This window comes from Pipistrellus hanaki (genome assembly GCF_964339955.1).
Source record: "Pipistrellus hanaki genome assembly, chromosome: 5".
NCBI classification, from domain to species: Eukaryota; Metazoa; Chordata; class Mammalia; order Chiroptera; family Vespertilionidae; genus Pipistrellus; species Pipistrellus hanaki.
Genome location: NC_140507.1, coordinates 64,763,158 through 64,791,040, shown reverse-complemented (window position 1 = coordinate 64,791,040; position 27,883 = coordinate 64,763,158). Strand labels below are relative to the sequence as shown.

At 40.6% G+C, this 27,883-nt stretch overlaps 2 protein-coding genes across 4 annotated transcripts in view; one reads left to right on the top strand and one right to left on the bottom strand.

Moving 5' to 3' along the window:
• The window catches only part of LOC311623309 (histone-lysine N-methyltransferase SETMAR-like), a gene marked incomplete at its 3' end in the record, with an annotated part of 325,341 nt that overhangs the window by 203,922 nt on the left and 93,536 nt on the right, over window positions 1-27,883 (top strand). The gene's annotated exons all lie outside the window — the stretch shown is intronic.
• GALNT7 (polypeptide N-acetylgalactosaminyltransferase 7) overlaps window positions 1-27,883 on the bottom strand; it is a 120,490-nt gene that overhangs the window by 43,156 nt on the left and 49,451 nt on the right. For all 3 annotated transcript variants that reach the window (XM_084883745.1, XM_084883744.1, XM_084883743.1), the window contains exon 2: window positions 10,397-10,857. In XM_084883745.1, coding sequence (XP_084739871.1) covers window positions 10,397-10,857 — 461 coding nt within the window. The remainder of the gene's footprint in view (window positions 1-10,396; window positions 10,858-27,883) is intronic.

Here is a 27,883-nt window from a genome sequence, read left to right as displayed (position 1 = left end):
GTTGACCTCCACTGTCATTTACTGAGGACCCCTCTGTCTTACGGGACCCGAGCACCATCACAGTGACAGAGCGAAGTATGTGGAAGTGGAAGACACAGTTGATCCCTCATTTAAAGCGAGTGAGAAATATTTCTCCCAAACCACATAAAGAAACGTAAAAAAAAAAAATGTCCTGAGGCTGGAGCCTGCTTTCTGGGTCGTTCTGTGTCTAGGGGACATGTCCTAGCACACCTGCCTCAATCCCAGCCCTCCTCCCCAGCCTCTGCCTGGCATCCGACAGGGAAGGCAGCCCCACAATGACAGAATATAAGTCAAGAACTGGCCAGACCCTAATCTAGGTTGTTTCATTACCTGCTTAGAAAACTGACTCTTCTTTGATTTAAATAAGAATATCTGATGCTACTTTCCAAATATGTTGTTGTACACACACACACACACACACACACACACACACACACACACGAGCTCCGGGCTTTTAGGAGAGAGTGTCTCTCCCACGCTCATTCCAAGAAGCAGCAGCCGGTGTGACCATTTTCCCGAGGATGTCCGCTGAGCATGTCTGGGCTCTGGAGGGAGCTCCTGCCTCACAGAGGATGAAAGCAGCAGCTGGTTCACATTCTCCTTCACTGAAGATGTGACAGCTCTTTCCTTTACGTGACGGTTGTGTATCTCCAGGGTCTTAAGAACATGCAGTTTTAAATTCTCAAAGCTTCCCCGGCCCTTTCTCCTGGACGTTGATTTGCTCACTGGGACTTGCTATTCTGGAGAATATTGGGTATTTTTCTTGTGATTAAAATGGCAGTGTTCTTTTTAAAATAAGTTACTAAGTTATCAAAAGTGTAATTTTCCCCCTACACATGAACTACATGGTTCAGTGAAGAGGAAAGAGAAACTATGGGCCATTTTCCAGTGATATACTACAAGATATAACTGAATTAAATGATATTTTTTATGTAATTCAAGTGTAGTTTGGCCTTTCTACTTTTTCAGTTTGTTCACCTTATGTCATAGGAATGATGAAAGGTCAATTCTGTTTATAATATTTACCAAGGGCAGTTTTTACATAAAATGAACAAAGATAATTAACTTATAAGTGCATTCAAGAAGTTGTGCAACAAATTATTCATATTACTACATCCATAATCCTTGAGTAAAACAAAACAAAACAAAACAAAAAAACAAAAACAAAAAACACTGGGCCCAGCTGGTGTGGCTCAGAGGTTGAGCATTGACCTATGAACCAGGAGGTCACAGTTTGATTCCTGGTCAGGGCATATGCCCAGTTGCAGGCTTGATGAACGATTCTCTCTCATCATTGATGTTTCTACCTCTCCCTTCCTCTCTAAAATCAATAGAAATGTTTTTTTAGAAATGAAAGACAATTGGTACTGATGACCCCTGCTTTACAGCTCTCTCCAAGAACTTGCCTTGCCAAGGGGGAGCTGTCAAAAGTGCCCCATAGATGGAGCTGTAGGCATCAGCGTGAAAGTTAACCTGAGATGAAGGCAGGCTCTGACCTGGTTCATTTACTTATAAAGCCTCTTTTCTACCCTCTTCCCCCCACATCCTACTTCTGCGTCTCTCCCAAACCAGCCCTTTCACCAGCTATTTCAGAGAAAACCTAAACGTGTATATGTGGAAGGGCTGAGGCTGTCACGTGGGGTTTTCCCAGCCTATCACGGCAGGAGTGAGGCCTGGCTCTACGCGGGTCAGTCTCTCCTGGATGAGCAGCCAGTGTGAGTTCTCACTGACTGCCCATCTTTCAGAACGGCTGCTGTGCTTCTAGAATACATGGAAAGGCTGAGGTTTTTCTTTTTCTTAAGTGTTGGTTTATGTTTGGTTTAACAACTAACCAGCTAACCAGTTTCATATAACTTACTCAGCTCAAATGTGGAAAACACGTTATGATTTTGCAGTCACACTATGCCCAATGCCCAGCAGTTTGGCTTTGACTACCCTACAGGTACAAGACAGATACTTCTGCTACCAGGCCATACATATTTTTTGTTCTGGGTAAACCTCTTTTGTTAAATTATGCTTTTAAAAAAAAAAGGAAAGAAAACTATAGGATTTAAAGGAAAAACAGGGATAGGACCAGACCACTCAAATCTGAGGGAACATTGGGGCCAGAGCCCTCAGGAAAATCCATCAGCACAGTTATAATCGCCACAGACACTTGCAGTTTGCATCACGAACCTTTAAAACCAGGGATTTGTGTTTTCCTTTCTGCAGGTCCTTGGAGACATTCGCTCCTAATGCAGAGTAACGCTGCCAAAATTAAGAGTATGATCCAGAGAGAGCCTTTTTCATCAATCAGCTTCCTCTCGCTCCTCGGGCTGCACGGCAGCTCCCCAGGCAGCTCAGCACAGTGGTGAGCGGAGAGTATCTTCAAGCCACTACACGCCTCCCATCTCACACACTCAAGAGAACCACTTCTGCAGGACTGTCAGGGCTGCTCGGAGTCTTCACTGTCACGGGGAGCAACCTCGCCCCTGGTCACTTCCACATTCCTGGTCACACTAACGTACGGGAGGAAATCTAGAAATGCCAGGGCTGTCACACTGAATTGACACCCTTTCCCTATTAACCAAACACACGCGAGCCAATGTGCATCAAGGAAATGCACATCAGAGTCGCAGGCTGTGTCTAAGGGCCCTTTGCATCCCTAGTCTGAGCCGAGTTCCCCAAGAGGGTCGTGCCAACCTTCTGAGGGAGGGGCATGCGTCTGAAGTCCACACGTTTCACTGTGGCATGTCTGAGTCTACGGGCAGAACCTTATAGCAGAGGACAATGACTAAATACCTTGAAGTGACTGTTAGCTCCAGAACTGGGATGCCCCAGTAGGAGAGGGTATAAAAAACACCCCTTAGTCTCCCTGTCAGTGCTCCCGTTGGTGGGAGCACTGGGGTGGGGGAGAAGAGTCAAGGTTTTCCCGAAATTGCCTGTCAATGGTGTGGAATGTTATGGAATATCTAGTGGTGCCTCCATAGGTATTTTCCTCACTAGCCTCCAGGAACTTATTTTAAATTTCTGTTAGGGGGCAAAGGACTGCAAAAACAAACAAACAGACAAACAACAGCTAGCAACCCACGTTCACAATATTTTCTACCAGGCACACTTTATGCTTTGGGAGCATTTGGTGGTGGAGTTTGGGGGGCAGGGAGGCTAAGGGGAGGGGAAATGGAGCTAAGTTGCTTTTTAATAGAGCAACTTGGAAAATGACCAGAGCGTGGGAAGGACCTTATTGACCATCTGAGGTCTCCACAGTAGAAGAAGGTTTTCGCCGAGAGAAGTGAGCCACCCTAAAATGCTAACACGGACAGGGGGATTCAAGATTGCTGCTACTTTCTCATGGTGACTTAGAGCAACAAATTACCCCTTTCCATTTCCTGTACTCCAACGTGCGGTACCCTTCTAAAACTGCTGTGGAAATTGGGGTGACTTACGTTACCCCCTGATCACTATTATAATTTCAATTTGGCTAAATATATCTTGTTGGCAGCCAGAAACTTAAAAGTCAGCTCTGCCCTCATAATTGAGATAATCCTAAAGGGCAAAGGCTGTATGTGTTTGTATCTGTGTGTGTGCTAAGGAGAAAGCAGAAACCAGGCATCAGAACACAATTCTTCTTCAAAGTTAATCTGGAAAACCTCAGAACGCACAACAAGTAGCTTCTAAGAGTAAAAAAAAATTTTTTTTAAATCTGGAAAACCTCTGAACTCACAAAAAGTAGCTTCTAAGAGTAAAATTTCTTAGGCCAGTCAGAAAATAATACTTTTTGGACATAAAGCAAGCAACATGTCTATCAAGGGCCATCTACACCAATTTCAAATGTGCTTCCTACAGATTAGATCTAAGGCCATCAACTAGCACTTTGAGAGATGAGACATATTTTGGGCAATCTATTAGAGAAAAGGATCGCCTGTTAATAATTGAGACCAGTGTAGTTTAGATGGGGTCATAGGGAACCACTATATAACCTGATAATAGAAACTGGGACAAAGTACTGAAATATATATGTGTATATGTGATTCATAACGTGTGTGCGCACGCACATATGATGTGTATATTATTCTGACGATTTGTTTTAATCACTATGAGCAAGTCATTAGAGTTTCAGTGAGTTCTAACTGAAACCCCTAGGTCAGAAAATGTAGAAACTGAAATTAAATAAGAATCTATAGCATTTCATTTAAATCAATGTTTTGAAAATAGCATCTAGTTTGTAATTACAGCACTACTTTCTAAACAAAAGTATCAAAGAGAGCCTTTAATATGGATTGGGGGGGGGGGGGAAGCTCATGACCATAGTTCACCTTAAATAAAATTAAGAGTATAAAAAAATCAGCATTTTGAAATCAGGTAAAAAGAAAGTTATCTGGTGTATAAAGTGTAAATGTATTCTAAACTAAAATCTCTTTTTAAAACACCCCTCAATTTCCAACAAACGCAAGGAGTTATTAATAACTAACATTTGCATAGCTCTTAGCATTTTTGAAGCACCTCAATGTCTATTATTTCACTTTGTAAATGCAACTAACATAACTTTCTACAAAATAGAAGTGCAATAGATATGTAGGTAGGAAGAAAGGTTAAATTTTAAAAACAAGTGAATTTGTTCAACAAGTCAAAATATTTAATTCAATTGAAACAAAATCGTTTGCATTATATGCCTCTGATTGTCTGTCTTCTTGGGCTGAAAAAAGGGCAAACCTAATTTCCATGAATTTGCAGCAGCAGTTAGCTCACAGTAAAGAAAATGAAACCCCAAATTTTATTAGAAGAAAAATATTCACAAATGGAACGTTCCACCTCTCCCCACAAACAGGCTCCTTGACTGGCTCTGCATGAAGGGAACCAACTGATTGAGGCAACCAGTTTTGGGCAGAGAAGCTTGTTCAATTCCATCCACCCTATTTCTGTCAATGGCACCTTTCTTTGTGTTACTAAGCTCCAAGGTTTTGGATTTAGCTTTAATTCCTCTTTCTACTCGATCAGCTAACTAACCCTGTTCTCTTACATTGAGTCTTTTTCTGGTCTGTAACCTTCACTGACATTCCCACTGTAATGCTATTAAGCTTCTAATAGGTCTCCAACCCCAATTTACTTTAGACACCTCTACCGCTCTGCTATTCCTAAAGTTCCCTTTATAAACACTCAGTGCGTCTCCCCTGACTACCAACTCCAGTATAGGCTTTGTACATGGCATCGTGGCCTTCTAAACATGAGCCTCCCTATCAGCTTTGTTTCTCTACACACACTTCCTGATCCAAGTAATCGATACTACTTGCTTTCCTCTTCATCAATGCCTATCTTCATTGTCTTCAATATTTGTAACCTCTTCTTGGGGGAACCCTACTTATTTTCTGAGGTCCATCCCTGGTGTCCCCTCCATGAATCATTTTCTCTTTAAAAAATTGATTTCAGAGAGAAAGGAAGAGGGAGATAGAAACATCAATGATGAGAGAGAAACATTGATCAGCTGCCTCCTACACACCTGACACTAGGGATCATTCCCACAACCGAGGCATATGCCCTGACCGGGAATCAAACCGTGATCTTCTGGTTCATAGGTCGATGCTCAACCACTGAGCCACACTGGCCAGGCAAGACTCCTTTTCTGACTCCCCTGTAACTCCATGTGGCTTCCCATTCCTCTGAACCATGCCATGTTGCTCACATCTTTCCTATGGCTTTTATATTATGGTATCATTTCCCCTCTCTAAGGGTAAATGGTGAGCCCCTTGAAGGCAGGGGCTATATTTTTCTCATTGTTTCATCCCCCGATGGGCTAGCACAGTGCCTTGCTCATTGGACATCCTCAATATCTGTTGAACTGTGAAGAAAATCATATGTGTCTTTTTATAGAAAATAAGTGTGAAGGCAAGTGAAGTCATTCTTGGCTCAAGTTTTTAAAAAAGAGGGCCTCCAGTTCATGCAAAATACTGTTACTCACTCTTAACAAGTAATCAACAGCCAGTAAATTAGTCAGCCAGAGAGTGTAATTCAAAGCTGTAGCATACATAACTATGAGTCATGCTGGCAGCTGGGCAGTTCTGTCTTGCTGGTAAGGAAAAGAACATTCATCTGAAAAGACTATGGAGCAGCCACAAAAACGAACAAGTTAACCACAGTGTCAGATGTCACAGCTGGACAAACTGCCCACAGCAGTGGTTTCCAAGCCAGGCAGGTGGCACGTTTATATGTCTGTCAGAAGCGAGAGAACAAGGCTGAGAAGGCCTATATTCTAGAGCTTCAGAGAGTCAGCAATGCCAAGCCAGTCTCCGAGGGGCTCCTTGTAGCATGCTCTCCACAAGGAAGGAGTATGAAGGTATGAAGGGGTGTGTGTGTGAGATATGGATGTATGTTTTGCTTTTAACATGGTGCATCGTGCCAGTAAAAGCAGGAAAGTGCTAGTGCATATTAAATAATGTACAAAACTTTAGAGGTGTTTTCTTTGTTGTTGGCTTTTCTTTTTTTTCAAGGAAAATTTTTGACTGTCCACTTTCTCTCATATATTAGTAACTCCTTAGAAATTATCCACTACTCTACACTGAATTTTATGTGCTCAAAGAGGAATGAAGCCTATTTCATTTTTTTAAAAGTCTGAGAAAGAATCAAGTTTAAAAAACAATCTGTATTCAGTTTTTTAAAAGTTTCTGGGGGTTATCATGTTTGAGTATTTTGAAGTATTAAGAATAAGTTTCTCACTAGTAGAGAATTTTAAAGAGGGTTTGTGAGCATCTGCTAAGATGGCCCTGGGTCCTTTTATTTGATTGGACCCACATACATAGAGGAATGACAAACAGAGATTAGCAATAATCCTATTTCTAGGAACTGTTCCAGTTGTGCAAGAAAAAAGAACATGGGGAATAATTGGCAAAACATGGGAGAAGGAAAGAAGGAAGGAAGGAAGAAAGGGAGGGAGGGAGGGACGGAGGGAGGGAGGGAGGGAGGGACGGAGGGAGGGAGAAAAGGGGAAAGAAGGGAGTAAGGAAGGGGGAAAAAAGGAGGAGAGAAGGAATATGGAGAGATACACCATGGGAAGGAAGGAAGGAAGGGAGTGAGGGAGGGAGAGACAAAGAAAGACAGAAAGGAAGGAAATTGCAGGAGAGCAAGGAAGACTCAGAGAGCTGGGAGGGTTGCAACCGTTGTGTCTGAGATGATCAAATGCGAGATGAAGGCTTTGCCATTGTGGAAGATGATGCAGATAAGGCAGTGTGTGACATTTATGTTTTTCAAAAAGCAACAGAGACATCAAAGTTAAATAGTAACTGAAAACATTCAAATGTGCCACATCAATATAAACCGTTAATAATAGTTAAGTTTCTAATGTCATTTAAGTATAATGCCAATCCTTAGAGACAGGTATTGTTAGACCTATTTTAAAGATTATGTAATTAAGGGTTAGAGAGGGTAAATAACTGGTCTAAGATCTCATATCTGTGAATGAAGCCACGGTTTGAACCCTGGAAGATTTCATCCATCCATCCAACCATTCTATCCATCCATCCATCCATCCATCCATCATCCATCCGTCCATTTCATTCATTACATCCATCCATCCATCCATCCATCCACCCACCTTTCCCTCCATCCTCTCGACAGATATAAGTTGGGTAGTTCCCATCTGAGAACTACCAACCTCCTAGTTACTTACAGTAGCTGGTGAAGAAAACAGACATATTCCTTGCTCTCAAGAGCTTATCTTCTAGTAAAAAAGGTAATCAATAGCCAGGACCGGTTTGGCTCAATGGATAGAGCATCGGCTTGGGGACTGAAGGGTCCCCGGTTCAATTCCGGTCAAGGGCATGTACCTTGGTTGCAGGCAGATTCCCAGTAGGGGGTGTGCAGGAGGCAGCTGGTGGATGACTCTCTCTCATCGATGTTTCTAACTATCTCTCTCCCTTCCTCTCTGTACAAAATCAATAAAAATATATTTTAAATAAAAAAAAGGTAATCAATAAACAACTAAATAAACCAATATCTAGTTACAAAACTTGATGAATGCTATGAAAGATATGGTTAGAGGGCAGTCATAGAAAATTAAGCAGGGCACTACCAAATTAGACAGCATGGCTCAAGAGGTTCACCGGGGCCTAAAGGATGGGAAGGCACCAGCTTCAAGAAGGGAAACTCATTCCTGGAGGAGGGAAGAGCAGCTGGAGCACTGGGGGCAGACGAGGTTGGCAAGGCAGTGAGGGAGGGTCCCGGCATGGGGACTGCTGCTGGTTAGGAATGTGAGTTTTATTCCAGGTTCACTGGGAAGGCAAAGAATGGTTTTAGATAAGCTATTTGTGGGACCAAACACCACAATGACTTCTGTGTGAGTAAGGTCGGAGGCAAGAGTAGAAATGGAGAGACCAGGAAGGAGGCTCTCGCAGTAGTCTTGGACTTGGGTGATGGCAGTAGAGATGAGAGAAGGGCACTCAGACATGATCTGGGACATGGTCTGGTGGCAGCAACAAGGGGTCTTGCAGACAGAATGGATGTGAGGGGTGAAGGAGAGGGAGGCACAGAGGATATCTCTAATCCTGGGTACTGCTCTGCCTTGTAAGTCACTTGATTTTCTTAGCATGTTTCTTATATAGGAAGGTGAGCTAGATTTACACTGGTGTTTGCAAAGATGTATCTTCTGTAAATAACTCATGAGCTAAAATCTCAGCTTCTACACCGAGCTCAGCCTCTGACGGTAACACCACACTGAGGCACGCTGCCACACCCTGCGGTGTGTGCTGGAAAGAGAAGGGGCTCTCACTGCACCACCTTGGGCGGAAGCACAGCTGCACCATTCTGCTAGGCGAACATAAAAAAGGCTCAACTCTAAGTCTCGTCTCAGACTTTACAAATACAGGTAAGAACTCTCTTCACCGTGAGAATGAAATAAGATAACTTATGGTGAGTACAGGCATGTCGTGGAAAGCCAACAAATGTTAGACCGTCCCCATCCTTTCCCCGTTACAGTGATGAGGATGCCACCAGCAGGCCCTTGGAGAACCTGTGTAACAGAGGCGAGTGCTGTATTTTACTGGGACACACTCCAGAGGAGGGTCTGCAGATCCTGTTATGGGTTCTAAAGGGTCCGTGCAGGGCAGTTCTAGCTCTCTAAGAAGCATCTTCACTGTGCTGAGTAGAAGAATTGCCAAATAAAATACAGGACATCCAGTTAAATTTGGATTTAAGATAAATAATAAAAATTTTAAGTCTAAGTACGATATGTCCCATACGCCATTTGGGACATACTTATACTAAATGTTTTTCATTGCTATCTGAAATTCAATTTTAACTGAGAGACCTCTATTTCCATTTGTGGAATCTGCCAGCCCTGGAACAAAGCAAATTTCTACTTTGGTTAGAAATAAATTGACCTAAGGTTCTCCCTTTACAGTTCCTTAAGATGCTCAAACTCTTGTCCGTAGAGGAGGTTATGCCTCTCACCATCATGGCTCTATACTTTTATACCTTCTACATTTTCACATATTTCATTCACATCCTCCTTCCCCCTCACTTTTCCAATAAACATTAATGTCCAAAATCTACTGAGTAGCAAGCACTACATTAGGTACAAAATTTTACTTTGTGGTCGTAAAGCATGCTGCTGTGTGTGTCCAGTGTGCACATGTTGTGTTAACCTTTTAAAATGAGGATTAGTGAATAATGCATCATCAGGAATACATTTTGTGAGTTTTCCAGTAGCAGTGAATTAAATATGCATCCACATTAATGGACACAATTTAGATCCTAGAGGAGTAGAACCAGTTATGGAATAAACAGAAAGAGAAAAGCTTTGAGTTCATTCAATAGTTACCACCTATTGAAAGCTACGACTTGGAAACCTTTTATTCTAAATTAAACTACAGGAAAAGAATTTGAAAGTTTAGTCCATAATTTTATCTGCCTACGTGCTCCCTTTGCATACTCAGGAGTTTTGTTGTTGAGGTGTTAAAAAAAATGAATAGGCACATAACTATCCGATAAATTGTATTAGGCTAGAGCAGTGTTACTATTTGCTATTGTTCCACAACAAAATAAGGCGCTAGATCCAGAATGAAAAGCAAGATACCAACAAAAGTATTTAATAGTTGATTTTCACCCTGGTGCAAGCGCATTTTCTCATTGTGGATTGGTACCAACAATCTCACAGCCTGATGCCAGTCTGAGGACCAGATTCTGGGCCAGGCTCATGGGGAAGATCTCAGAATTCTCTACAACATACCTTCCATATCATAGCAGACATAAATGGAGAGCTCTCTTCCTTCTGGCCATTTTGCGGACCAAAGATCCTCTCATTTCCTTGAAATAAAGGCACAGATATTCTCTCCATTCTAAGCATCTGACTAAATCTCTATCAAACAACAGCGGGCCCCATTTTAGAAAGAAGAGGACGTGTGCTTACTCTTCTTGCCGGAGGTCATTGACGCTGCGGTCCAGGGAGATCATGTCACTTGCCACCATGTTAAATCCAAACTCTTTAATGCTGGCTTGAACTGCATGTTTGAGTTCTGGTCCCAAAACCAATGGCTTGGCATTCTCTCCAGGGCCACCAACCACTCCGTGAGGCTCAGGTTCTTTGGGTTCAAAGTTACCGAGGATCCCGGGGCGTAGCACAGGATCCCGGTAGGTGAATGTCTGAGGCTTAAAAGTGAGATACTGCCTCTGCATTATGTCTCTCTGGTTCTCTCCTCCAGCATGGTGCTCCTGTTCATTTTTGGCCTTGTTTTTTCTTCTAATAGATTCTAAGTCCACTTCTACTCCTTCAACATGAGGCCAGGGTACCACAGGTTTGAATCTGTCATCCCCAGGAACTAGTCCATTGCCTCCTCGGTTAGGCATGGGGTTATTGACATCTCTGTCTTCCTATACAAAAGGGAGGGGGATATACAATGAGTACATGAAGGCAAACCACAGCAGAGTTTATGATACCAATTTTCATGTCTTAAAAATGGCGGAGGCAACAATAAAACGGCTTAATGCATGAAACCGAAGCAGGCCAGTAATCAGGACTTCCATGAGAAGATACCTTGCAGGGAGTGAAGGGCATGGCAAGAGAACGACTATTTCCCTGCCTTACCATCCCCAAGGAAATGCATTGTTTACTTCTCCCCTTCTAAAACTAACCATCAAAGATCTCTTAACAAAGCCCATTGTTGTGGGGTAGAGCAGTGAAGTTCTAGGACCTTTGGCAAAAATAGACACTTAGTAGGTCACATCTATAATAATATAAGCATAATATACTAATTAGACCGGATGTCCTTCCAGATGACCTTCAGGATGAAGCTAGGGCTGTGAGGGAAGCCTGAGTCCCGGGTTCCAGATGGAAGCCAGTGCCAGCAGCTGGGGGAAGGAAGGCCTACTCTTGCATGAATTTCATGCATCGGGCCTCTAGATATACAATATGTGGTTTCCCCGGCTGACCGGTGTATGACAAATATAACTTCGTGTCAGTAATTCAGCCAGATGGTGACAGCGGTATTAGATGCCACCCTTCACTAGGCTGGCTACATGCCCCTAATGGCAGAGGAACAAGGCAGGCATATGCACCCAGCAATCCCAATTTGGTATTTTCTACTCAGTGAAACCGCAGCTGATTTGAGAACTAATTTTTTTTTAAAAGCTCTAATAACTGTAACCAAGTCAGTTTGGGCTTTTAATCACACCCAATCCCTTCTTTTTTCCCATTCCAGATGTGGCCCTGGGGAAAACAGGTTCTGCATGTAAGGAGACTCAGTAAAGGCTGCCCACCCCCACCCCCTTTTCGGTGTGGACCGTCCTCAGCACGGATGCTGCTCTTCCAGTCCGAGACTCACAGTGGTTTTGCTCCCAAGGTGCAGTATATGAAGTTTCTGCTGAAGCAGGACTGTTCTCTGCATGAGGCAGTATTTTCAACCTGAGCATCATCCCAGTGGCTTTAAAATGTACCACTTTCCCACCCCTAGACTTTATGATTTAATTGTTCTGGGCATCCCAATTTTTAAAGGCTCCCAGGAGATTTCGCTGTGCATCTGAGCTTGAGAACCTCTAGCTTAAAGGGAGAGCCGCTAGCTATAATTAGACCAGAGGAATTATTGAGTATGCAGAGCTGGGCAAGAGACAAGGTGCATTTATAATGTGAATTCAGAACGACTGCGAAACAGGCTAACTGGTCTACCACCTCACTCTACACTAAGATTGTGATCCTTTAATAGATTCAGAATAGAATAGGTACCATCTGACCAAATGTTTCTCCAGTGTTAGAGTTATCTTAAAAAAACAGAATTGAAAGCTTTGCTTTAAAAGGTACAGAAATAAGGCTCTAGGTAGGATGTTGACAGGTAGGTTGTTATGTACTGGTAGTTTATTTAGGGACAAAGATCTTTCAGAGAGTCTGTTAATTCAAATGTGAATCTAGTTGATGTTGATGTTTTGGTAAGAGCTAGCTAAGAACTGATTTTAGAGTTCAGCAATGAATTTTAAAATTTTATCTCATTGTTTAATGTAAGCATATGATACAAAATCCAAAGGATTCAAAAGGGCAAATTGTAAAAAGCAAGTTTTCCTGCTTTCCCTTCTATAAAGGTCATTATAGCCAGCAGTTTCTACTAATTTTTCTAGAGATGTTATATGCCTATATAAATATACATGTATATATGTAGTGAGAGAATTCTTTTTGCACATGGGACATAGAGTTCAACTGATTCATTCATTAAAAGGGAAACCCATAGATGTTATAATTGGTCAAAAGGGAAATTCAAGGAACAGACAAATATATAAACATCAAGAATACAGCAAAAAGGGAGCACTCCTGACGACTTCCAGTTTGGCACTGTGAGATCGGAATAGATTTTTGGTCAATTAAAATCTCAAAATTAAAAAAAAAAAAAAAAGAGTACTGCAAAGAATTTACAAGTAGATGCAAAACTGGTAAAATTGGTAGCTATCCAGAGGGCAATAACCAATCGCATTCCACAGTACACGAGTTCCTTTTCAATGAACAGGAAACTTTTGCATTACTTTCAGTTTTCTATCATTCACAGGGTTGTAAAAGAACTCAAATATAATAAAAGGGCGAGGTAACCTTAGAAAGCTGAGACAGATAATATAACCAGTAATCTTTTTGGTCCATTTCAAAGTTGTTTCACAATTTTTCCCTGATAACACAAAACTGAACATAAAAAAATGCAACACTCAGCCTGATTCTATAAATATGTTGCCTTCCTTCAGGCATGTGTTATAGGCAGATAAAGCTTCTGCATCAGGCCTTTCTGATCTGCACACCCTCCAGGAGGGACTTGGCTGGAGCCTGACCTGTGAACCTAAGGATCAGAGGGGAAGAGGTAGGAGGCAATCCTGCCTGAAATCTTATATCCATGAAGTCCTGAGGGTTCTTTTGAGAACCATCTCTTACTAAGGAGAGGAAGCCAGACCTCACTGTATTAGAGATGCACGCACCGAAGCTGAGAAGTGATTGTGAGGTTGGAAAAAGTGTCCATTTCTCCAATTTACCTCCTGACTCTTTCCAAAATTATACTCACTTATGGCAGTGTTGTAAACAAACTGAAATAGAGAAATCATTATAAAACTCTAAGATATTGGACCCCAAAAAGAAGAAACACATTCTCCCCCTTTTCAATTTTTTTACATCAAGGCTCCAGTAAATCAGTAACTGGGGAGGTAAAAATGAGAGGAAGAAAATGTCAAAAAAATATAAAAAATTAGGTTAAACAGGTCATCAGATGTCAACATCCATAATCATTGCATCCAATATGTTGTCTAATATCTCATAGGGGGAAAATTACATATTGGAAGAATGTGGAATATGATGGTACACAAAATCAAGATGGCCAAATTATGAAATATACCAGAGGCCCGATGCATGAAATTCATGCAAGGGCCTTGGTCCCGGTCCCTGCCTGCCACCACCACCACAGCCTGGGGCCTCTGCTGCCTCTGCCTTGGCCCCCACCTGTTACAGCTTTATCTGGAAAGAAGGAAGTCCGGGAGGATGTCTAGTCTAATTAGCATATTACATTTTTATTATTATAGATAGTATAGTGTAGGTTGGCCTATGCCTAGATAAAAATTACGAATTTAAATATTTCTCAAATTCAGCTACCTCACCAAGGGAATATTTAATGGACTCAAACTTCATGCTTATCTTCCACCAAAAATTACTTTGATCTTTTCTTAACGTAAGGGTTCTTTGTCTAAATTTTAACTATTGGTGTTTTCTACAGTTCTGTTAAAAGTCTATCTGTCATTCCACCTTCATTCTGCATTATACTGCTTCTAAGCTAGACAACCAGATTTATACTGATCATTCCTACTTCCATTTCTTTAGCCCACACCACATTTCTGATCTTTGGACCTTATTGTCAACTGCTTCCCGATCATTTCTGCTTATATCAACCTGGTACCTCAATTTAAGAAACCACAAAGTGAACTTAATATTGACCCCACATCATAAGCCTGCTTCAGTTACTGTCTTTCCTACTTTGGGGACTAGAACCACTATCCACTCAACTGATCAAGAAAACACCTGCATTTCATCCTCACTACCTATTCTCTTTTATCAGCCCTGCTGACATCCAATCTCTCATGAATTCCTGCCAATCCTGTCACCTGTACAGCTCCTACATCTGCCACTTCTCTCCTCTACCCTTACCTCTTAACAGGATTACTACAACAGCAATAATATTGACATTACAAACACTATAATTTAAGTACTTCACATTTATAACTTAATCCCAAGAATTAATTTCTACAATTACCATCCCTATTTTACAGACAGAAAATCTGACAGAGAAGTTACCTAATGTCAGAATCAGTACATAGTGGGGTTCAAAATTTGAATCTAGGCGATCTGTCTCAAGAGCCCATGCTCTTAACCACTATGCTTTGTTTGATGTTGCTCATCCTAACACATGCACTCACTGTCTTTCTTTATTATTTTTCTACCCTACTGCCACAGTGACGTCTAAAATACTTTCTCTTCTTACAACATTTCACCACCAGCCCACTTCCCCCAGGAGAATTCATCCTGCTTAACAAGGTTGATAAGGCTGTTCAGGTTCCCATCTGCACTTATTTCCCTACCATACCTATCAGAGCAGGGATTGGTTAATTTTATAAGTAAAGGGCCAAGTGGTAAACATTTTAGGTTTTGCAGACCTCAGGGTCTCTGGTGCAATTATTTAAATAGAAGTCTGCCAATATAGTGCAAAAGCAGCCACAGACAATATGTAAATGAATGGATATGGCTGTATTACAATAACACTTTATTTATAAAGATAGGCGGTGGAAAGATTTGGCTCCTGACCCCTGCATTAGACTATAAATTCTATGAAAGGGTGCAATCATGCTTGTCATCATTGCATTCCCAGTGCTTATCCTAGCATGTAAACCCTCAGTAAATATTTACTGAATAAATAAATGAATCCTAAAAATTCTTCTTTGGTCTGAGAGAGATTCTGAGAAGAAAAAGGGAAGAGATAATAGAGAATATGAAATGGGAAAGGGGAGCATAGATAAGCTTTCTGGCAATACTTTATGGATTCAGCAAAAGAATGGTACATAACTTTATATTCTCTGCACAGTATTGTACTCTTAATAATGTTATGTAAAATTCAGTAGAAAAAATGAATTTTCTCACTTCTCAAAGCCTGTATGCTATTAAATCTGAAGGGAAAACCAAATATGAAACTTGTCTGTCTAGTCCCAAGTCAATTAAGAATAATCATGTCAAATCTTAATGTTATATGATTCAAAGAATGGCTACGAAGCTGTATAATCACTCAACTCCCCTGAGAAGGAAAACTACTTCTTCCTTTCTGAGAATGAATGAAAATTAGCAGATGCCTTTGTGACTCACTGGTTCTGTGATACCTTCATAAGCACCAGCTGATTCAAAGTCAAAGTTAATGAATCACTGGAGACTAGAAATGGAAAAGAGAATCGGCAGATAATCTTCTAAGATCAGTATTTTCATAAAGGTGGAAATGCACTAAAAAATAAAACCATGTATCACTAGACGAAATATGGGATTATTAGAAATCAGGTCAGACTATTCACTTTATGCATCACAATTGACAAAGTTCCTGCCTCACCCCTATATCATACTTAGGTGTGATATTTGTTTGAGATGGCCGTGCCTTTATAGAAAAGATATGTATATGAAGGGATTTAGAAAAATGGTCTTTAGAGCAAATGAAAGTAATATAGACTTGTCTGGATTTGAAATTATAGGTAAACCCTGGAAAAGTAAGCCCTTCATGATAAGCTTCTGCAGTCTCACCATCTCTTGAGAAATTACAATTTAGCTTTAGGAAGTGGCCACTGCTAACAAGATGTACACTATTTGGTTATTCTGCATGAGCCACAGAACTTGAAAACATACTAAGTCAAATTTAATTTTATGATTTAAAAAAACCTCTTGATTAAAAAACACCTTTATTTAGAAAACATCACACCCACATCCTTTCTCTAGCTGCACACACTCACCTTAAAGGAGAAGAAACAGGGGCAAAGAGAGCAGAAAGGGAGGTGGAAAAACAAAGAGGTGCTGGGGTTCAGAAGAAACAGGGTGAGCATGCAGGCTGGGCCTTCCCAGACTCTTAAGTGTGGCAGAGTGAGTTTATGTGTGTGTGTGTGTGTGTGTGTGTGTGTGTGTGTGTGTGCAGGGGGGTGCTCCAGGTGCAGTACCTTTGTTTCTCTCTGGTTTTCTAGAGCTGGATTCAAAGTTGGTTTGCCCCTGCCCACTTTATACTAAAATAAGTCTGAAGACCATCCAGTTTTGCTCCTTTCAGAGCACTGAGAGTCCACCTAACTGGGAGTCAGTGGCCCTACCACGCACTGGAAGAGGGGCAAGGGTCAAGTACTTTGTTTTTACTTAATGAGGGTTTCAAATGGATCAACCCAAGGTTAAACAGTGGCCTTACCAGTCCTTGAATAGTTAGGATGTCCTCCCTTATGGACAAGGACCCTATTCCAAGTACACTTAAAGACCTGTAAACTAGGAAGAAGAGATTTAAGGCCAATCAATGGTCATATCTCTGTTGGCAACTAGGGCAGAATTGAAAATAAAGAAGGGTGTGGCTTATCAGTACGGAAAAACTATTACATTCTCATAGAAGAATTATCTCCTGAAAGAAACAACTTAGGGAGAAATTCCTATTCCCGCCCCCCCCCCCCCCCCAAAAAAAAAATACCAGGCCAGGTTATAAGCCAACAGGTAACAGAATGGAGAAAACAGCATGGTTGACATCACAGTAATTGCTCCAACAAAATAAATCAGGTCAGCAACTCTAGCACTATATATTAGACTTTGGCAGGATAACCACTGGTTCAAGGCTAAGTACTACACAATAAGCCAGCCCAACCCAGACCTACCCCAGGAACTGAATCACTGAGACTCTGGACTGTGGAGAGCTGCTATTACATAACAGCTAATGATTACTCCTTTATTTTTTCCTCTCAAAATTTATGATATACTATGGCAACCACAGTTACAAATGGGTAAGTTAGGGCTGCAGCTCTAACCACCTACTAGAAAGTTTTACCAGGTTCATAAAAGGGCACTTTGAGTCACTTAAATACCACCCCTCCTAACCAAATAAGCAAAATATAAAATACAGGATATAATACAGATCTATTCTATACTATCGTGAATAAGTGGAAATTAATATGTCTTCCTAAAAAGTTGGTTGTATCACATTTTTTAACATTTAATCAGTCATCTTAATAAGAGGGAGATTTCCATTATAAAGAAATCTCCCAATCAATCTCATAGTTATGCAACTAGTGAGTCAGCATTTGCAGATTTGGGTTTTCATTCATTTTTTTTTTTTTAATGTTTTTTTTTATTGACTTCAGAGAGGAAGGGCGAGGGAGAAAAAAATAGAAACATCAATGAAGAGAGAGAATTATTGATGGCAGCCTCCTGCATGCTCCACACTGGGGATCGAGCCCGCAACCCAGGCATATGCCCTGACTGGGAATTGACACTCAACCACTGAGTCACACGAGTCAGGCATGAATTTCTTTATAGGACATATATTTACTTAAAATGTTTCAGAGATAAAAGGCTATACTAAGAAGAAAAACTTTTGAAATATAAAACTATTGTAATTTTTATGTTTGATCTTTTATACTGTAGATTATTCCAGTGACTAAGGTATAGTTTAAAAGTGGTTTTGATAGTGATATCAGTAAGCATGGGTAATAAAATCCATTACATTTCCTCAAAAGTAATTACAATTTAAAAAAAAAATGAGTTCAACTAAAATAAGTGATCAAGTTGCTTAAAATTATAATAAAATTTTAAAAATTTTAAAACCATATCAACACACTGCATTTTTAAAGGTATCAGGGTAAATGGCAAATTTGTAATAAAAACTGTCAATTTTCAACATATAAATTAAAATTACAATACAAGTGAAAAAAAGGGAGATTTCACACAAAATCCATCTCTGAGTTCACACTACATTCTCTAATGTTCTACTGTGAAGTGTGAAATTACCGTTTCAGTACCCACTGGTGCAGGCCAGCAGTTCTAAACGCAGGGATGGGCTCAAGGTAACCCCCCTGCCTCCTTCCAATCAGGTGGATGTTAACTAGCACTGCTCTTCTGGATCTGTCTTAGTATCTATTGACGTATCTCTCCCCACTTAAACTGAGAGCTCTTTGAGGATTGTGAGTGTATTAATCTGTGTGTCCCAAGCACCTGGTAGATGGTGGGTACCCGGTGTTTCTTCATGGACTAAGGAAATGAAGAACACCTCAATATAAAACTGACTTTGGATGCACTGTCTTATGCCACTGCTTGGCTTGGTTTCAGCTAGCATTCTGGGAATCCAAAAGAGATAAAGAGCATGACTCTCTACACATCTAAAATTTGAATAATTCTTTTTTTTTAGTTTCTTCTCTTCTTTAAATTTGGATAAATGATGCATATCTGCAAGTGAAATTTGGAAAATGAGTACTTTGTTTAAACATGAGAAAGTTAATCTTCAGGTGTTAGTCTTGGTCCTCTAGGCCAATTTATCTTGTAAATGATTTACTGCTAATTTTGGTCCTTGTTGGAAAAACAGTAATAGGATAGAGATTCTAAGTCAGGTCAGAAAAATATCAGGTAATACTCAAAAGAAAAAATGAGCAATTAAAAGACCAAAATACAGGTTAATGTCTACAGTAGGAGGAAAATACCAACAAACTCGTTATTCTTTTACTAAAGCTTTTATTTGTAAAACTATGTAATGGTCAGGTCAAAGTTATAGTATTATCATCGACAGCTAACCAAAAAGGCTATGAAGCACATATTTTAAACATATTTATGAAATCAAAATAATATCTGTTTTTCAGAGAATTTGACACATATTTGTGCCTCAGCTCATGGACTGAATCATGTGTATACTTTGCAGGTTGAAAAAGTCTTTATTACTAATATTTAATATTAAATTTTTTGCTGAATCAAATGTGAATATGAAACAAATGATCAATAAATAATTTTGTAGTATATTTCAAAAAGTGATGAAGGTTTCCTGTCAAATTTATGCTATTATTTCAGTGGTAGGACCACAGACATTAAGACAGGGCTATATATACAAGGTACACCAATTAATTAAAAAACCTCATCTCCCACAGGTAGTAAAAGGCAGATTATAATACCTCTTAAAATATATAAATATATTAAAATATATTTAACATGCATATTTAAAAATATATCAGAAAAGGATACAATGGATAGATTTTAACTCTGTTTGGGAGCTAAGTAATGACTGAATTTTAAAAAGAAAGGTCCTGAGTGATATTTTCACTCTTAAAAGAAAGTAAGACAGAATATTTTAATAAAATTGTCAGTATTTCATAATAAATACCCTACTTCATTATTCTCACAAAATGGCCTGTCTAAGAATAAGAAATGTATTAGGGAATGAAGGAGCAGAAAAACATGAAAGCAGAGCAATGACAGAAAAATTATAAAATAAAATCTGTGAAGATTTTTAAACACATGAATAACTTATGTATGCATATATATTATGCATGCACATGGTGAGAGAAAATATACACTTTAAAACCAAATAGCTTTAGTAGGATGAGAAATAAGAATAAGACCCTTCCATAGAATATCACACCATTTCATCAGGTGGAGAAAGGAGGAACTACTTAAACACGGAACTGATTGAAATGAGGTCCCATCTGCTTCTCTTCTGCCCACACATAATGTTGTCGAACTTTCTTTCAGCTTGTGCCAACCAACTCTACTTTCCTCCTAGAAGATTTTAAAACTCTCCTTTCAGCCAGGCCAGCATGGCTCAGCGTTTGAGTGTCAACCTATGAACCCGGAGGTCATGGTTTGATTCCCAATCAGGGCACATGCCAGGTTTGCAGACTCCATCCCCACGGGGATGGGGGTGGGGAGGGAGGGTGGTAAGGGGAGGGCTGGTGAAGGAGGCAACCAATCAATGATTCTCTTTCATCATTGATGTTTCTCTTTTTCTCTCTTTTCTGAAATCAATAAAAATACATATACATATTTAATAAAAATATTTTTTAAAAACCTCCTTTCATTCTCTTTACTAGATCAACTGTAAATATTTTAAGAGAGCAATCCCAGCATCAACCCTTGGCTCCACACTGTTAACACTTTTTAAAAAAAACCAGGAAAGCGCTTATGTAGTCCTATCCTTTGAATCTTGTTTCTAATCACAATGGATTTCATAATGTAATACCAGCCAAGGCCAAACCATGTAATTCTAATTCTGCTTCACAGCTGGCAACCAAGTGCAAGCACCTAATGATTTCCAAAGCTTCCTGAAAACTTTATCAGAAATTATATCACCAACAGAATCACCAATAATTCTTATGATAGCGAGGAAAACACATTTACTGAGTGAGAGTAGAATGAGGTCAAATGTGGTATTTGTGTTTGGAGTGAATGTTTGTAATACCCCTTTGAAAGCTGAAAAAGCAATGTCCTATTATCCCCGAGGGGAGAAATTCTAGGATGAATACATCACGCCCACATGAAATGTTACTACTTTTTGCAGCTGGAAATGCATAAAACAGCTTTTCCTCTAGTGCTTCCTTGCTCTGCCCTGGAGCTCGGCTTTTGTAACAGCTCATAAAGAAGTATGGCGACGTGATCCTTTGGAACACGTACATTTTGATCGGGATAAGAATCTTCTCTTGCAAATCTAAAAAGAAAAAAAAAAATCACCTCAAAAAACATTCCTCAAAGTTTTGAGGTCAGATATATCAATTTAAAGTGTGGAGCAACATTTTATTACCATGTCATGACTAGAAATTCATCTTAGGAAGGAGTGACAAGAAAACATAACTATGCGAGACAGAAAAGACACGTTCAGAGTAGGTCGCGGTTATTTATGTAATAAACCTGACATTTTACTGTTGGGCTATCAACAAGCCTGATCTCAGGAGCAAATGCTCGGTCAGTGATTCACTAGTTTGTCATGAGAGCTATTTGGCATTCGGGTTAGTATTTATCTGATTCATTAAAAGATAAAGGAACTATCCTTTCAGTTATCCAAATATTTATTACAGGCCTAATATCTGCCAGGCACTCTCCTGCCTCTGAGGGAGTGGGGGTGCGGATGCTTGAGAAGGCCGTAAGTGACATGATCTGTGTTTCAAAAACAGCAGGCATCCCCTTGCACGTAGATGGTGCGAACACATGGCAGGGAAGGGCATGGGCACAGGGGGGTTTGGCTGCCATTTGGGATGGAGGCAAAGGCACAAAAGCATAAAAGAACATGGAATATTCAGGAAGCTCCAAATGGTTTGATGTAACAAGCACAGGAAACATATGGGATGGTGGCAGGAGATGAGACTGGAGATACTGGCAGTGCCTCTCAGGAAATGCCAGGAGGTTCAGACTCTATCCTCTTACAAATGGCAGCATGAGCGGGGAGCATGCCAGATCAGGGCTGAATGCTGGAAAGAGTATTCTGATGGAGCAAATGAACGCAAAGAGGAGCCGAGATGTTTTCAGACGGAGAAGGAAAATATTTAGAAACAGAACACGGGGAAAAGCCATGTGGGAGGGAATTTCAAGAAAGGAGTGGTCAACCAGGCTAAGAACTACAGACAAGCTGTTAAACTGATGGGAACTCCCAGGCCTGAAGGCATGGGCAAGGGAAGTGTTCTAGTCTCAGCTCTGCAGCATGGCTCCCTCGTCAGCTCTGATGCACACCGCTGGGGGAGGCCCCGGGAGCTGGGTAGGAGAGATCAGGCTCCCAATGACTTCCTACTCAGCTGCAGAGGAAAATACCCTACTATTTTCTATCATCTAAAGTGCTAGAGGCACTTCTGAGACCCTCTTGTTCTGCCCCAGACATCTGAAAGGAATGTCTAACTGATGGATTGACAAACATGTTGAGTACCTTCTCTATACCAGGCTTCAGGGGTACAAGGATGAGCAAATGCATCCCTGCTCTGTCCAGTGGAGGAGACATAGAATCAAATAACCATACAAACTCGGCACTGAAAGAGCCTTTCAGGGGGCCTCATCTAATCTGGGAATTCAGGGATGGCTTCCTTGAGAATGACGGATCACTGAGCAGGAGCTGAAGGACGAGGGGAAGTTAACTAGGTAAGGAGAGGAGGGAAGAGTATTCCAGGTAGAGAACATTTTGTGCAAAGACCCTACAGCAAGGAGGCCTATGGTACGACTTCACTCCTATGTGGAATATAAAACAGAAAAGGAACAAATGGCCGAAACCAGTTTGGCTCAGTGGTAGAGCGTCGGTCTGTGGACTGAAAGGTCCCAGGTTCGATTCCGGTCAAGGGCATGTATGTTGGTTGCGGGCACATCCCTGGTAGAGGGTGTGCAAGAGGCAGCTGGACGATGTTTCTCTCTCATCGACGTTTCTAGCTCTCTATCTCTCTCCCTTCTTCTCTGTAAAAAATCAATAAAATATATTAAAAAAAAGAAAGAAAGAAAAGAAAAGAACAAATGAACTAATAAAACAAAACAGAAACAAACTCATAGATTCAGACAACAGAATGTTGGTTACCAGAGGGGGTGGGGGATGGAAGAGAGCAAACTGGATAAAGGGGAGTCACATATATGGTAATGGAAGGAAACCAGACTTTTGGTTGTAAACAGGCAATACAGAGACACTGAATTATAAAGTTGTATGTCTGAAATTTATATAATATTATTACCAACTAGTGGCCCGGTGCATGAAATTCATGCACAAGGAATGGGGGGGAGGGTCCCTTCAGCCTGGTCTATACCCTCTCCAATCTGGGATCCCTCTCACAATCCACAACCACTGGCTCCTAAGCACTCACCTGCCTGATTGCCTGCCTGATGCCCCTAACTGCCTACCATAATTTTCCGGCGTATAAGACGACTTTTGAAATGAAAAAAAGCCTGCTCAGATTGTCCAGAATCAGAGAGGCGGTCTATTAAAAAAAAGAACTGGTGTTGCCTCGGAAGTGGGGGGTAGTCTTATACAGCGAATATAGGCCTAGACCTATGTTTTAACTGTAAAATTAGGGAAGATCGTCTTATACGCTGGAAAATACCATATTTGCTCTCTCCTTCTGAACTGACCCCCCTAACTGCCTATCTGCACTCCCCTCCTGGCCTAAACCCCCTAACTGACTATGTGCTCTCCCTTCCTCTTGGTGCCTTCAGAATCCAGTGCAGGAGTGCTGAGAGCTCTCTGCCAAGATCCCGCCCCCATCCTGATGCCCTCTTTCCCCCCACTCTGGGCCAGGTGGTGCCCTGGGCCTACACATTTCTGATGGGGGTCTGCCCCCAGCAGCAGCCTCACATCCAGGTGGCACAAGTCCCCACCCCTCAGCTCCTGTGGGTGCACACCTTTGACTGGTTGTGACTCAGACAACCTAACAGACCAATTAGCATATTCCCTCTTTATTATATAGAATGTTACCACAATAAACTTAAAAGAAATAAAACTCTTGCTAAACAACAACAACAAAAGGCCTAAAGTAAGTAAGAAGGACTAAGTGTGGCTGGAGAGAGCAGTCAGGGGATCTGGTCAGTTGAGGCTGAGGACAGGCAGCAGCCACACCAAGCCAAGCAGGGCCTGGTGTCCAGGGTAACGAGTGTGGTCTCAATACAAGAGCAATGGAAAACCAGCCCACAGTTTTGATGCTCCTGGAAGAAACTGCTGCATTTTGAAGAGAGCCTGAAAGAGGCCAGAGTGGATGAAGGCTAATTGGGGAATGAGTAAGTTTAACGATGGCCTGGATATGTCTGGTGAAGGAGATGGAGGTGTTGGGGTGGCTTTAAGGTTTCCAATTTGTACATCTGGGAAGAGGAAACACTGAAAAAGGCCGAAACTAAAAACGACCAATTCCTTTTCGGGTATGCTGAGTCTGACACATTCAAGAGAAGAAGGGAACATATATTATGTATCTCAGTGAAAGTGGTCTGGACTGGAGGCTAGAGATTTGGCAGACATCTTCATGCAGCTAATAACTGACATACAGTGGACTGCTACTCAGCCATCAGCCAAGATGAAATACTGCCATATGTGACAGCATGGGTGGATCTTGAGAATATCATGCTAATCAAAATGAGTCAGACAGAAAAAGTCAAGAACCATACATTTTACTCATATGTGAGATATAAAACTGAAAAAAACGAATAAGACAAACAGACAAGAACTCATGGACACAGATAACAGTATGGTGGTTACCAGAGAAAAGGGGGTGGGGAGAGGTAAAAGAGGAAAAAGGGGGTCTAATATATGGTGACAAATGGAGACTTGACTTGGGGTGGTGAATACACAATGTAATACACAGATAATATATTATAGAATTGTACACGAGATATATGCAATTTTATTAACCAATGTTGTTACCCCAACAAATTTAACAAAATTAAAAAAACAAACAAACAAAAAAGTAGGCATTCTCAGTCCTGCCAGGAGAGTTTGGCTCATCCTGCCAACCTTGGCCCCCGGCACTGCCCTGGTTTCCTCCTCCTCGTTCTTTTTAGGTTCAGTGCCAATTCCATTTATAACGTCTCAGCCCCTGCCATCTGTTCTAGTTCCAGGGATATTTTTCTCTTATGAATTTCTGCTCCTTAATATATTTATAATCCTCTAACTATTCTATGTGTTAGCTTTTTCTTCTGCAACCAGATTAAAAGCTCTAGTTGAGGAGAGTCTCATATAGTGATGTATAACTTCTTTTCTCCCAAATTCTCTGACATTTCGATTTCCCTTATTCCTAAACCCATATAAAAAAGAATCATATCGATTTAACAGGAAACATGATGTCTTCTTGGCTCCATATTTCTAAAGGAGAATGTAGTTTATGTTTTTTGTTTTGTTTTGTTTTGTTTTAATGGGTCTTGGAGTGGAGACAACAAAAAGGTTGCCTTAAAAATATAAAAGAACTGGACATTGTTAAGTATGTTACATGCTCCAGTGCTCATAACAATCCTACGATAGACTCTGTAGTTTTATTTTCACATTTTATAGTAGAGGAAGTCAAAGACTAGAGAGATGAAATAGCATGTCCAATGTTGCCTAATTGGTAAATGCCTGATCTAGGACTTGAACCCTGGTCTGTGTGGCTACTAACCCTGAGCATTTAGCCACAATGCTAACCACTTGACTTAAAACTGCTTGATGATGACTTTTCCTTTTAGAAATTAAAAAAAAAATTAATTTGAATGGCTTAAAAATGTCCAATTGATATACACTTTAATGACTCTTTTAAAATATATATATTTTATTGATTTTTCACAGAGAGGAAGAGAGAGGGATAGAGAGCTAGAAACATCGATGAGAATCATTGATCAGCTGCCTCCTGCATGCTCCCCACTGGGGATGTGCCTGCAACCAAGGTACATGCCCTTGACTGGAATCGAATCTGGGACCTTTCAGTCCGCAGGCCGATGCTCTATCCACTGAGCCACACCGGTCTCGGTTACTTTAATGACTCTTTATTCCGATTTTGATCACATTATAAAGTCTGTCTTTGGCAACTTTTTAGACATAACAGCCAATTCTGACGCTCTACACAATGAGATATGCCTGGTCAAGGCTTGGTTTTGATTTTGCTTCCTCAGTGTATTATGTGATGATTTCCTTTGGCAGCATACACAATAGGAGGAAAGACATTTTGAATTAATTTTACCCAAATAATTAAATCAGTCTCCCTCATAGGTAAACATTGACGTGTTCTTTTGCCCTTCTGAGCTGTTTAGACCCCCGCTAAAGGATATGCATGTCTTTTTGGGATCAAAAGTATTGTTGGGGCCATGGAACAAAATCAAATTATTCATGATCAAGATCATGATTATGGCTTCATTGAAATTCTACTCTAACCAAAAACTTATCAAGTAAGAGCACCATGAAATGACAGAAAATAATTACATCATCAGAGGGGAACTTAAGACATTTCTCAGACATGCAGGGCACACAGAAGACCAGAGCTACAGTTTTTTCCCTTTCCTGGGTAAGAGGTAACACTTAGGGAAAGGGGAAGGGGTGAGCCCTCCTAATTTAGTCTCTGATTTATCATGCAGTGAAGGGATTATACTTATATGGGAACATTAAAAATATGATGCAGTTGTATCTCAGGCGCAGGCTCGATCCTCAGTCCCAGTCAGAGCGTGAGCAGGAGGCAGCCAGTCGATGTGTGTCTCTCACATTGATGTTTCTCTCTCCTCCCCCACCCCCACTTCCCTTTCACTCTCTCTAAAAATCAATGGAAAAAATATCCTTGGGTGAGGATTAAACAAAAATGATGCAGTTAACTTAAAATTAGCTTTCCATTTCTTTCCAGTTCCATTTCTTTCTTTTTTTTAATTATTTTATTTTTTCATTACAGTTCATATTCAACACTATTTTGTATTAGTTTAAGATGTATAGTACAGTAGACAGATAGTAATATAGTTTACAAAGTGTTGCCTCCAATAATTCAAGTGCCCACCTGGCACCATAGTTACTACAATATTGTTAACTATATTCCCTTACATTCACTTGCCTATTTTGTAACTACCAATTAGTACTTCTTAATCCCAACACCTTATTTCACCCCAGCCCCCAACACCTCTCCCCTCTGGTCTCCATCATTTTTTTTTTTTTTTAAATTATCACCAGAAGATATTTCCATGGAGAGGAGAGGAATAGGAGAGGAGAGGAAGCAATTGGTTGCTCCCTGTATGCATCCTGATTGGAGACAGAACCTGCAACCCAGGTACGTGCCCTGTCCAGGAATCAAACCCGTAACATTTTGGTTTAAGGGACGCTCCAACCAACTGAGTGACCTGGCCAGGGCTGACCTCCATCAGTTTTTTCTCTGTGTCTATAAGTCTGTTTCAATTTTATTTATTCATTTATTTTGTTCTTTAGATATATACCTCTTATACACACCTATGTATAAATAGCATCATAGGGTATCCCTTTCTCTCTGTGTCTGCCTTATTTTACTTAGCATAATACCCTGTAGGTCAATCAACCAAATTAAAAAGTGGAACATACAGATGGCCAATGGACCAATGTAAAGATGCATCAGAAAAATGCAAATTAAAATCACAATGAGATATCACTCACACCTATCAGAATGGCTATCATTAGTAAATCAACAAACAAGAGTTGACAGGCATGGGGAAAAAGGGACCCCTCGTGCACTGATAGTGGGAATGCAGACTGGTGCAGCTACTATAGAAAACAGTGTGGAGGTTCCTCAGGGGGAAAAAATGGAACTGTCTTATGACCCGACAATTCCATTTCTGGGTATATATTTGAAGAAACTCAAAACATAAATTCAAAAGAATATATACACCCCATGTTCACTGCAGCATTATTTACAATAGCCAACATATGGAAGCAATCCAAGTGCCTATCAATAGACAAGTATGGATAAAAAAGTGGAGGTACATATATACAATGGAATA